This window comes from Myodes glareolus, chromosome 22, assembly GCF_982192425.1.
Source record: "Myodes glareolus chromosome 22, mMyoGla1.1, whole genome shotgun sequence".
NCBI classification, from domain to species: domain Eukaryota; kingdom Metazoa; phylum Chordata; class Mammalia; order Rodentia; family Cricetidae; genus Myodes; species Myodes glareolus.
This window is the reverse complement of record NC_142047.1, coordinates 11,513,607-11,525,533: the sequence shown is the minus strand read 5'-3', so window position 1 is coordinate 11,525,533 and position 11,927 is coordinate 11,513,607. Positions and strand designations below refer to the sequence as shown.

At 51.4% G+C, this 11,927-nt stretch overlaps 1 protein-coding gene across 1 annotated transcript in view; it reads left to right on the top strand.

The window, feature by feature from the left end:
* Positions 1-201: 201 nt before the first annotated feature.
* The window catches only part of LOC148118413 (voltage-dependent P/Q-type calcium channel subunit alpha-1A-like), a 55,253-nt gene continuing 43,527 nt past the window's right edge, over positions 202-11,927 (top strand). Inside the window, 9 exon segments of the mRNA XM_087900627.1 lie at positions 202-268; positions 351-463; positions 2,417-2,529; positions 2,632-2,763; positions 3,025-3,097; positions 6,130-6,184; positions 6,187-6,246; positions 6,360-6,427; positions 9,651-9,757. Of these exon segments, the coding sequence (XP_087756753.1) occupies positions 202-268; positions 351-463; positions 2,417-2,529; positions 2,632-2,763; positions 3,025-3,097; positions 6,130-6,184; positions 6,187-6,246; positions 6,360-6,427; positions 9,651-9,757 (788 nt within the window).

Sequence of the window (11,927 nt, the reverse complement as noted above, 5' to 3'; positions counted from 1 at the left end):
CCAAAGCCTCCGCCTCTCAATATCTAGTTTAAACAGGTGTTCCACACATGTATGGCGATACCCGAAACCCAGCTAGTCACGTAGTCAATGTAATAAGGCACACAGGGATCCATCAGTCAACACAAAACTAAGTCCATAGCAATATCCTACACCCAGCTTTCCTCATCAAACCAGGACAAAAACTATGAGAAACTGAAGCCCATGGGAAAGAATCCTTGCATAGCTATCCTTGGCCATGTTACACAGAGTATCGTCTCTACCTCCCTGCGTGCCCGGGAGACACAGGAGAAAGAGTAGAGGCTTGGGGCCTTCCCCATGGCCTAACCCATTGCTCTTCCTTTTCCTTCCAGACTATGCAGAATTCATTTTCTTAGGACTCTTTATGTCCAAAATGTTTATAAAAATGTACGGGCTCAGGACGCGGCCTTACTTCCACTCTTCCTTCAATTGCTTTGACTGTGGGGTGAGTACCGCATTCTCTCAGGCTCTCCTTCGGGATCTTACTGGTGGTAGCTGATACCCAGGGACTTCATATGAAAGTGGAAGGAGCCGTGTGCGGGTCATGCCTTCAGCCCTAGACCTGAGGGTAGCCTCGGCTGTCCAGTGGTGGAATCAGGAGGCTGGCGCCACCTCTGGACATGAGGTGGGGAGGAAGGAGGGGGCACCGAGGACACACAGCTGCTGTCACCGTAGGTAGGGACAGTTAAGTTGTCTTAGTAGAAGTGGAGAACCCAGCAGTTCTGCGGTGAGCATGGAAAGAATGGAAAACTCAAGGCAGTCAGGTAGTGGTGGTGCATACCTTCAATCCCAGCACTGGGGAAGCAGAGGCAAGTGAATCTCCGAGTTCAAGACCAGCCTGGTCTACAGAGCAAGCTCCAGGACAGCCAGGGCTACACAGAGAAACCTTATCTCCAAAAACTCAAGGCCAGCCATGGTAGCAGACACTTTAATCCCAGCTCTTGTGAGGTAGAGATTCTGTCTACTTTAATATCAAGAGTTCAAGACCAGTCTGAGCTATATCGTTCAAGATTAGTTTGTTCTTCATAGAACAAAGGACTCATAGTTCAAGCTTGGGCTACACAATGAATTCAAGGCAGGCTTGGACTACATGATACTTTAAAAAAAAAAGCTTGGGCCAGTAAGATGGCTCAGTGGGTAAAGGTGCTTGCTGCCAAGCCTGCTAACCTGAGTTCAACTCCCAGGACCCACATGGTACAAGAAGAGAACCAACTCCTGCAAACTGTCCTCTGTTCATATTGTGGCAACACACCCAATCATATCCACAATAACAATAAATAATTTAAAATAAATAAATATAAATTAAATAGAGACAGAGAACTTGAAGAAAACCAGACATCAAAGGTTACGTATCACCTAATTTCATTTCTGTGAAGTGGCCAAGAAGGCAGACCCCAGACAGGAAGCAGTCAAAGATCCTCAGCACCGTGGCTCAGGAGGGGATAGATGCATGGGGCATCTCTGAGGCTGCAGGGCGGCCTGGGCAGACAATAGGCTCTTGTGGATGCCTCCGTGTACCCGGAGGGTTAATTTTATAGTGTGTGCTTCATGGCTGTGTGTGTGAGAGAGAGGGAATGCGTGTGTGTGTGTGTGTGTGAGAGAGAGAGAGAGAGTGAAAGAGTGTGAGAGTGTGTGTGTGTGTGAGTGTGAGTGTGCATCTGTGTGAGAGAGAAAGTGTGTGTGAGTGTGGGGGAGAGTGTGAGTGAGAGAGTGTATGAGTTATGTGAGTGTGGGGGGAGAATGTGTGTGTGTGTGTGTGTGTGTGTGTGTGTGTGTGTGTGTGTGTGTGAGAGAGAGAGAGAGAGAGAGAGAGAGAGAGAGAGAGAGAGAGAGAGAGATTGAAACAGTGTTTCTTTGTAGCCAAGGCTGGCCTCCAACTTCCAGTGATCCTCCTGCCTCAGCCTCCAAGTGCTGGGATATCAGACCTATGTGAGCTTTTAATAAATAGAAACATAGAGGGAAAAGATGAATTTGGGCCACCATCTGTTAGTCTCTGTGACAAAATACCTGACAGATGCCCAGGCACGCTGGTGCGCACTTTTAATCCCAGCGCTTGGAGGCAGAGGGAGATCTCTGGGTTGGAGGACAGCCTGGTCTACGGAGTGAGCTCCAAGAGAGCCAGGGCTATGCAGAAAAACCCTGTCTCAAAAACAAAACATACAAACAAAACCTGACAGAAACAACCTAAAGGAGGAGGGGTTTTGACCCCTGGTGATCCTCCAGCCAGGCCCTACCTCTTACCAGCCTCACAGGCTTCCTATAAGCCTAACCCTAACCTGTGGAGACTTCCCCCATAGAGACCACAATGTGCCCTGAGGGGTGGACCTGGTTCAGGCCCTGGAAATGGGTGGGAGTTTTGAGGTCAACCGCGACCTTGAGACTAGATTCTCTGTTGCAGGTCATCATTGGGAGCATCTTTGAAGTCATCTGGGCTGTCATAAAACCTGGCACATCCTTTGGAATCAGCGTGTTATGAGCTCTCATGTTACTGCGTATTTTCAAAGTCACAAAGTAAGTTTTGAGGTTTCTTAGCACTCTGATGAGGGGATGAGGAGGGCACCCTGCCTAGCGTGCATACCCTGCTCTGATCCCTACCTTGGCTTCTGTCGGCAGGTACTGGGCATCTCTCAGAAACCTGGTTGTCTCCCTCTTCAACTTCATGAAGTCCATCATAAGTCTGTTGTTCCTCCTTTTCCTGTTCATCGTTGTCTTTGCCCTCTTGGGGATGCAGCTATTTGGTGGCCAGTAAGTACTGCCTGACACCTGGACATCCCACCCAGGACTCCTGCTCAGCTTCCGTGACACACCCACCACCACCCGGCTTCTTCAAGCTGACCTCATCCTGTGACTTGCCCTCAGGACACGAATGGTCATGTAGGGCAGTGAGCTTCTGGGTACGAAATACAGTATTATCTTCCTGAGGAACAGATACTCTACACATTACTATGGAAACCAGAAACTGTTCAGAGTGGAAGGACTAACACAGAATGTCCTTGCTGTCCACAGGTTTAATTTTGATGAGGGGACTCCTCCCACCAACTTCGACACTTTCCCAGCAGCAATAATGACTGTGTTTCAGGTATGAACTTTCTCAGCCCGATGCGGGCCCCTAACCACAGGGCAAGCTGGAGCATCCCTGAATTCCTTCATTTCTTCCCTTTTCTGACTGTTTTGGAATGCTTGTTTTTATTGTTGCTGGAGATGTAGCTCAGTGTTAGAGCATTTATTTAGCACATGAGGCCCTGGATTCCAACCCAAATACAGACATACATACGTGCACACACACACATGCACACACAGAGGAGAAGATAGCTTGTCACTTGTACATCCCAAGAGAGTATAGGATGCCCTACAGAACCACAGAGGACGGTACCAGGGGTACTTGGGGTACCGAAGAGCCTTGCTTCTGGTTTTCGTGAGAAGGAGCAAGTAAAGCGGAGCATCTGCCCCTGCAGTCGTGACTCTGACAGCTGTCAGGGTAAGCTGTTCTATATCAGAGCAATGGCCATTTCTTCCCCATCTCTAGGAATTGGCTTCCCCAGGGCAAAACCATCCCTCCAGGGTCTGCCAGTAAAGCTGGCTGGGCATGATGCACACTAGACTATCACCCCAGGACTTGGGGCAAGAGGAAGTAGGAGATCGTCATTTTCAGTTCATAATGAACTTGGAGTCAGTCTGGGCTACATAAAACACTGCTGAAAACAGAAAGGAGTCGGGGAAGGAGAGGAGTGGAAAGGAAAACCGAAAAGGAAAGAGAACCTGGGGTAGTAATCCCAGTACTCTGAGGCTGAGACTGGAGGAGCTCCGTTTCAAGGCCAGGCTGTGAGGCCCCGCCCGAAACAAAAAGGGAAAGACCTGGTTAATGCATCTGCCTGTCTTGGAAGCAAGTGTCTCCACATTTTCCAGGATAAGGAGGCTTGCATCTTCTTGGGACACCTACACTAAAGCTTGGGGACTGGCTGATCAGAAATCTGTAGGTTTATTCAAATTTAATTTTTTCTTTGGGAGAGAAAAGGATTGTATAGAAGATGTGGCCTACAATTTGAGGCCAGCCTGGTCTATTCAGTGAGACCCCCGACTCAAAAATTAAAAGATGGATGAGATGCCTCAGTAGGCAAAGGTGTTTGTTTCCAAGTCTGACAAGTTGGGTTTGATCTCTGGGACTCATGTGGTGGAAGGAGAGAACTGACTTCCACATGTTGTCTTCTGACCTCCACACTAGCACTGTGACATATGCGTGAGTGTGCACACAAGTGCACACACACACACACACACACACACAGACACTAAAAAATACATAAGTGTAACTTAAATTTGAAGATGGCCTAGGCTCTCAAAGGAAAAAGGAAGGAAGGAAGGAAGGAAGGAAGGAAGGAAGGAAGGAAGGAAGGAAGGAAGGAGCCATTAATAGCATGTACTCTCAGAGGGCCCGAGTTCAGTTCCCAGCACCCATGTCAGTGACTCACAACCACCTGTAAGTCCAGCTCCAAGGAATCTGACACCCTCTTCTGGCCTCTGAGGACATCTCCATTTGTGTACAAACCCACACACAGACACACACCACATACACATAATTATGTGTTTTTCTTCAAAGAGAGGGAGAAAACTTTTTAAAGACTATGGGATGATTATCTACGTAGGGTGGGAATTATGGCATGGCAGAATGTTGACACCGTGTACATGGCCCTGGGGCTCAGCACATCATACAGCCCAGAGCATCACGGCTGTACATAAGAGGCCATGGCACCATTGTCCCTCTCTCCCCACTGCTCTTCGTGGGGGCTTCTCCACTTCCCTCCCTGGTCTCTAATCAGCTAGTCCATCCGCTAGGTCAATCTGTCTTTCTGTGCCAAACTTATATGAACTCACATCACACCCTCGATTTTTTCAAGCATTTGAGCACTGCTCAAGTATCTTTTTGGAGCCAGATACGGTGGCACATGCCTGTCATCCCAGCACTGACGTGGGGGAAGCAAGAGGATCACGTGTTCAAAGTCATCCTTACTTATTTGGGAAGTTTGAAGGCAGCTAGCTACACAAAACCCTACCTCCAACACACACACACGAGAAAGCCTGGTATCCCGTGTCTTCTCCTCCATGCTCATCAGAGGGACTGCCACCTTTTGCTCCAGCTGTTCGCTCCCAGTGTGTGACCTGCCTTTGTACATTGCCACAGGAGCAGTCTTGGGTGGGTACACACCTTAGCTCCCTCACCTCACAAGGCTGAACCCCAAAATGTCCACAGTGGAATCTTGCTCCATAAATTACCCTTTTTGTGACAGGGTCTCATGTGGCCCAGGCTAGCCTCATGCTAGCTATAGAGCTAAGGCTGGCCTTAAATTCCTCATCTTTGTGCCTCCACCTCCCCAGCGCTGGGATGACAGGCTTGTGTCACATGCCTGGTCTATGCAATCCTGGGGCTAGAACCCCAGGTTTCGGCCAGGCAGTGGTAGCACATACCTTTAATCCCAGCACTCATGAGGCAGAGGCAGGTGGATCTCTGTGAGTTCGAGGCCGGCCTGGTCCGCAAAGTGAGTTCCAGGATAGCCAGAGCTACACAGAGAAACCCTGTCTTGAAAAGGGGAAAAAAAACACCAGGGTTTATACATGCTAGGCAAGTATTCTATTACTGAGCTGCATCCCCAGACCTCTCTCACTCTCTCTTTCTTTCTTCTTACACTAGCAGGAATCTCACATCATACAGCTCACAGGTTCATTAACCATGTCAGATAGCTAGGCAAGAACTCTGCCACTGAGCAACAACCCCAGGACTCCTGCCATTTAAAATTATTGTTTTTCTGTCTGTTTATTTGAGACAGGGTCTTGCTAAATTACCAAATACCAACTCACTGGAAGCTGAGCCTGTGCTCTGACCCGTGCAGCCCAGAGCAAACCCTTGTGTCACATCAAAGACAGGATTACAGCAAGCCATGAGACACCCAAGTCCCCTATTTCCCACGCCAGATTGGGAACCCCCAGTTACAGGCACAGAGATGGGAGTTCACATGAGGTCAATGAAGACCTTGGGCTGATGGATCATGGCTGCAGCTGTGACTCCAACGAGCTGCTGGCTGAGAGGGGCTTGGCTGTGTGTCTGTCCCTGTCTTTCAGATTCTGACGGGCGAGGATTAGAAAGAGGTCATGTATGATGGGATCAAGTCTCGGGGTGTGTGCAAGGCGGCATGGTGTTCTCCATCTACTTCATCGTCCTCACCCTCTTCAGGAACTGTATCTTTCCTGGGGACCAGGGACAGACTGGGTGTGGGCATTGGAGTAGGAACCTAGATACCCAGGCTCTGGGCAGTGCTCCCATCAGCTGCTTTCCCTGACTTGACATGCAGACACCCTGCTGAATGTGTTCTTGGATATCGCAGTGAACAACCTGCCCAATGCCCAAGAGCTCACCAAGGTGGAGGACACAGTAACCACCTGCTCAGGGCAGATCATGACAGCAGGGGGTGGAAGGATGTGGGGATGGATGGACGGGGTCAGGGCTCTTGCTGGGGATGGAGCACTGGGTGCTTCTTCTGGAGCCATGCCATCCCGGATCAAGCCAGTTTACAGCCCAGAAGGGAAAGCGGATAGCAAGGTGTCTACTGAGGACAGATAGTCAGCTACACCCAAGGACTTGAGGAATAAGGAGTTCCAGGGTAATGGGCACCACTACCAAGCAGAGGGCGGGCCAAAAAGTGACTTGATGAGGCCACAGATAGAGCTGGACCTCGGGAAATGCAGAACCATGGCAAGGCTCAGATATAGTGTCCAGGAATATACTTCCCACTGCGCCTTCCCTCTGGCTTCCATATGGAGCCTGCTAGGGACAGCTGATGGGAGGCCAAGAGACAGGATGCTCACAGGTCGGCTGCCTGGGAGGACAGAGAATGGGGCTGAGGGCATATTTACCACCTGTGACCAGGTGTTGAGGGGCTGGCCAGATGAATTTCCTGCAGGCTGGCCTTCCAAGAGACAACAGTAAAGAACTATGGTGTTTGGGTGCCACACACTACTCCAGTCTCCCTTTGGAGAGTCAGAAAGGCAAAATCCCTTGTCCAAGATGGTATGACGGCTATGGCCACTACATAAAGCATTGTGCAGCCAGCATGGTGGCGCATGCCTGTGAGCACAGCACTAAGGCAGGAGGATTGCAAGTTTAAGACCAATCTGTGCTACATAACAAGAGCCTGTCTTCCTTTCCCCCCAAAAGTGTGTGTGTGTGTGTGTGTGTGTGTGTGTGTGCGCACACAGACATAGACATATATCCTCACTCCACAGTGGGAGTGGGAAAACTGAGGCCAGGGAGGGTAGATGCATGTGCCATACACTAGGAACTGGGAGAGCAAAGACAGAACCTTGCAACCCTGCAAAGGACAGAGGAAAAGAGATGGGACAGGGAGAATGTCAAAGTGGGAAGAAGAGCCACCTGGGTGAGATGAAGCCCAGGTCTTCATTCATACTCAGTGACAGTGAGTTATCTGGGGTATCATGTGCCCCTCAAGGCAGCATAGGAGACAGGGGAGGTAGTACTGCTTTCAGCAATGCATCTCATGGCCTGTGGTGGGCTAGCCTGTGAACAGGGCTGCCAGGATACACACTACACAAAGGAAACTGGACAAGGTGATGCATGGAGGCTGTGTGCTCAGAGACGGGTGCTTTCACCTGGGGGAAGAGACCCCAGGGGTGATGGTTGGTGGGGCCTCCACCTTGGTGTCAGGACAGAGGCATCTTCTTTGTGGTCATAGCTGACTCGGCAAAATTAAAAACCACACAGCGCTTACAGGCAGGCTCTTCCTGGTAGCCCTGGAATTCCCCTAGTTTCAGCTTCACGGTCTCATCCCCATTGCCTCAGAACTCAGACACTGGGGCTACAGAGGTAGGACTGCCAACCCTCCATCTGTTGACCCTGGCAGGAGGGAGGGAGGGAGGATTTCCTGGCCCCACCTCCATCGGGGAAGAGCATAAGTCTCCCACCCCAGGCGTGAAGCCAAGAGTTCAGCCACTATGGAACTGGCTGGCATGTGTCACCACAGGTCGATCCAGCCGAGTGCTCATCCAAGATACAGGAGGCTAGCATGGGAAGACAGGCCAGCTACACTCCAAAGTGAAGGTGGCCATTCCCCTACACACCCCATCTTCCCTTTCTGTTGTACATGTTTCACACAGGTGTTATCCTCAAGCAAAGGAAGGCACCTGGAGCCCCTGTTTATGCAGGCCATCCCTTAGCCAGCAATCACATACTGAGCGCCTGCAGTGAGCACAGCCCTGGCCTAGAAGCCAGGGTTGTAGCAGTGCATGACACTAAGATGCCTGGCCTCTTGGTGCAGGAATCCAGGCTGTGGAGACAGGCCAGGAATCAGACACATTTGTAAAACCACAGTTTACCAGATGGTGCTGAGAAAAGTGCAGCGGGGTGAGTCAGAGTCTTCGAAGTTCGGGTGATGAAGAGAAGACACAGAGAAACTAAGAGACCTGCTGAAGGTCACACGGCAATAAGTGGAAAGGCTGGGATTTGAACCCTGCTGTCTGAATCTGAAACGTGTGGTCTTCTCCACTGCACACAAGATGCTTAACCCTGAATTGTTCCATGCCCTCCTGGGAACTTGCCGAAAATGCAGATTCTGGGAGGCAGCCCTGGGTCTGCAGGTGTTGCCAGGGGCCTGGGAACCTGCTTTTTCAGTGTTGTTGAGGCAGATGCTTCCAGGACTTGGTTCTAAGCTATGCTAGGCATGGTGCCTGGAGAGGAGACACCCCACCTCCTTGTCACTGACAGATTTTAAGGTGGAGATTACTCCTGGTCCCAGAAGAACTCAGAAGGTAGAGGTAGCCACCCTGTAGCCTTACCCCAGGGCTCCTAGTCTTGGTGGGTCTCTCTCTATATATATTTTTTCCCTTGAGACAGGGTCTCACTTTATAACTCTGACTGCTCTAGAACTCGCTCTGTAGACCAGGCTGGTCTTGAGCTCATAGCAATCTTCCAGTCTCTGCCTCCTGAGTGCTGCGATTAAAGGCGTGCGCCAGCACATCCAGGCTTTGATGGTCCATCTAGGCCATGGACTTAAGCATAGAGCTCGCCCCTCTCCCCATCTTCCCACAGGCTGACGATAGACCTTATGGACCCCAGCTGCCCCCCCCCACTGTTGACAGTTGTATAAGCTGTGGCTCTGCCTTTGGGGCTACCTGATGTTTAAGGGCGCGGTTCAGAGCATTTAAACAACCTGAAAAGCACAGAACACCCACAGGCTCAGGACTAGGGGTGCAGCTCCTGACAGCTCGGTTCCAGCTGCTGCAAAGCCTCAGGGTCCTTCCCCAGCACCAGAAAAGAAGTTGGGGAAAAGACGGTAGGAGGAGCCAGGCATGGTCACACATGCCTATTATTCCAGCAGTGGGGAGTGCTGAGCCAGAGAGATCTCAAGTTTCCGACCAGTGAGGATACAAAGGGTTAATGGGCTAGAGAGCCAGCCCGTACACAAGGGGTACATTTCACCACCCAGTATGACTGGGGGCCTTAGTTCCAACTGGTTAAGGTCCAGGCCGAACTTGTTTCTCAGTACTGCAGATTTTGCCCCGGCTGGCAGCAAGGTGGGAAGTGAGCCCCAGGCCTGTTCTTGTGCACAGGAATCCCATTTGCTTCCTAGGATGAACAAGAAGAGGAGGAGGCAGCCAACCAGAAACTGGCACTACAGAAAGCCAAGGAGGTAGCAGAAGTGAGTCCCCTGTCTGCGGCCAACATGTCAATAGCTGTGTAAGTGTCCCCAAGCCTCGGGTGCCACTCAGGCAAGGATGTGGGGAGGGTCAGGGTGGCCCTTCAGGGCTGAGCCTGGGAGAGGCTGGGAAAGCAGCATCCATGTGGGGCGGGACGGACACTTCTGTGTCGCTGTTCAAGTCCAGGGGGTGACAAATAAGAAGTGAGATGATTGAGTAAACTGCACACTGTGGAGCCTCCAGGAAGCAGCTGGGAAGGGGCAGGGGGTGAGGAATGAGGAATTCGAGCCATTCCGCCCTTCTGTGCCCTGTGTGCCCTGTGTGTGCACCCCAGGCCAGTGCTCTGCCACCGAGCTTCACTTCATCCCCCAAAGCGGTGACTTTATAGCCAGGTGTGTTGGCACACACCTCACTCTGGAGGCAGAGACAGGCAAACATGTATGATTTCAAGGGCAGCTGGGTCCAGACTAGACACAGTAGGATCCTGATCCAGAAAACAAACTTGTTAGGCAAGGTCTCGGTTAGAAGGAAACAAACTCGAAAGAAGTGAGAGAGGGAAGGCTCTGAGGCAGGGGTGTTTCAGGGATGGGAAAGAGGGGTGAGGAGACAGACATGGAGGGGGCGGAGTGGGCTAAGTCTTGAGGGCCACCGAGTAAACTTGGGTTCTGGATCCTGAGAGCCAAAGAGGGTTCTTGAGCAGTGCAGTGTCCAGACAGACCAGACTCGGATGCTCACAGGTACCCTCTGGTTATTCGTGGGGTAACAGACTGTGGGAGTGGTTGTGTGGGCTGAAGGTCAGAATCAAGATGCTGGGCTGGCCATACAAAAGAGGGGCGAACTAAGCAGGATGGTGGGTGCAGCTGGGTTCAGGCCGTATTCTAAAAGTGGGGCAGACATTGCACAGTTACCGTAAAAGTGTCTTCCTTAAAGGGAGGTTCCCAAACACCCACATTCAGAACCACACCCCTGCTGATAGCCAGGGGAAGTGGCTATGGCAGGGCAGGCTTCCATAGTGCCAGTGCTATCCCAAAGGCAGGCACAACTGCTTTCCTCCAGAGCTGCCCACAACCCCTACCTGTGCACCCCAGTGTCTTACAACCCCTACTTGTGCACCCCAGCTTCTTACAAGCCCTACCTGCACACCCCAGTTTCTTACAACCCCTACCTGCACACACCAGCTTCCCACAGCCCCTACCTGTGCACCCCAGCTGCCCACAACCCTTATCTGCACACCCCAACTTCTTACAACCCCTACCTGCACACCCCAGCTGCCCACAAACCCCTACCTGCACACCCCAGATGCCCACAATCCCTACCTGCATACTCCAGCTGCCCACAACCCCTACCTGCACACCCCAGCTGCCCACAACCCCTACCTGCGCACCCCAGCTGTCCACACCCCTACCTGCGCAGCCCAGCTGCCCACAACCCCTACCTGCACACACCAGCTGCCCCACAACCCCTACCTGCATACTCCAGCTGCCCACAACCCCTACCTGCGCACCCCAGCTGCCCACAGCCCTTACCTGCACACCCCAGCTGCCCACAGCCCCTACCTGCACACCCCAGCTGCCCACAACTTGGAAGAAAAGGATCAAACATTGACTTTATGCACTACTGTTTAAATTATTTATGTACTCATTCATTGATTCATTCTGGCACTGGGGATGGAACCCAGGGACTCACACGTGGTAGGTAGCCAGGCCTTCACCAGTGAATCACACACCCAGTCCCTCTCTGGTAGAATCTAGGCAGGAGCGCTCCTGCTGAGACAGCTGGAGCCTGTGGTGAGGCAGGGCATTTTAATGGAAGCCCATAATGGAACCAAACTGCTCAGCTCACGGTGCTGGAGAAGAGAAGGGAGGTGCCAATATGCCCTTCAGAGGTAGGCTCTAAATAACCTTCCTCCAAGTAGACCCTGCCTCCTAAAGTTTCTATCACTCCTCATGGGTCCCCAGGGCTATGCGCCCATCAACAGACCAATCACACCAGTCTTCCTAGCAGTGGAGAAGTGGAGGTGGGAAACTGACCCCTACTCAGCAATCCAAAAAGAAAGGGCCATTAAGTAAAGGCCCCACACCTGAATTCAGTCCCTAGGAGCTTACACAGTGAAAGAGAACCGACTGCAGATAGTCGTCCTCTACCTTTCACACACTTGCTGTGGCCAGGGCACACTTACATACAAATGCATACATCAATTTATGAAGTTG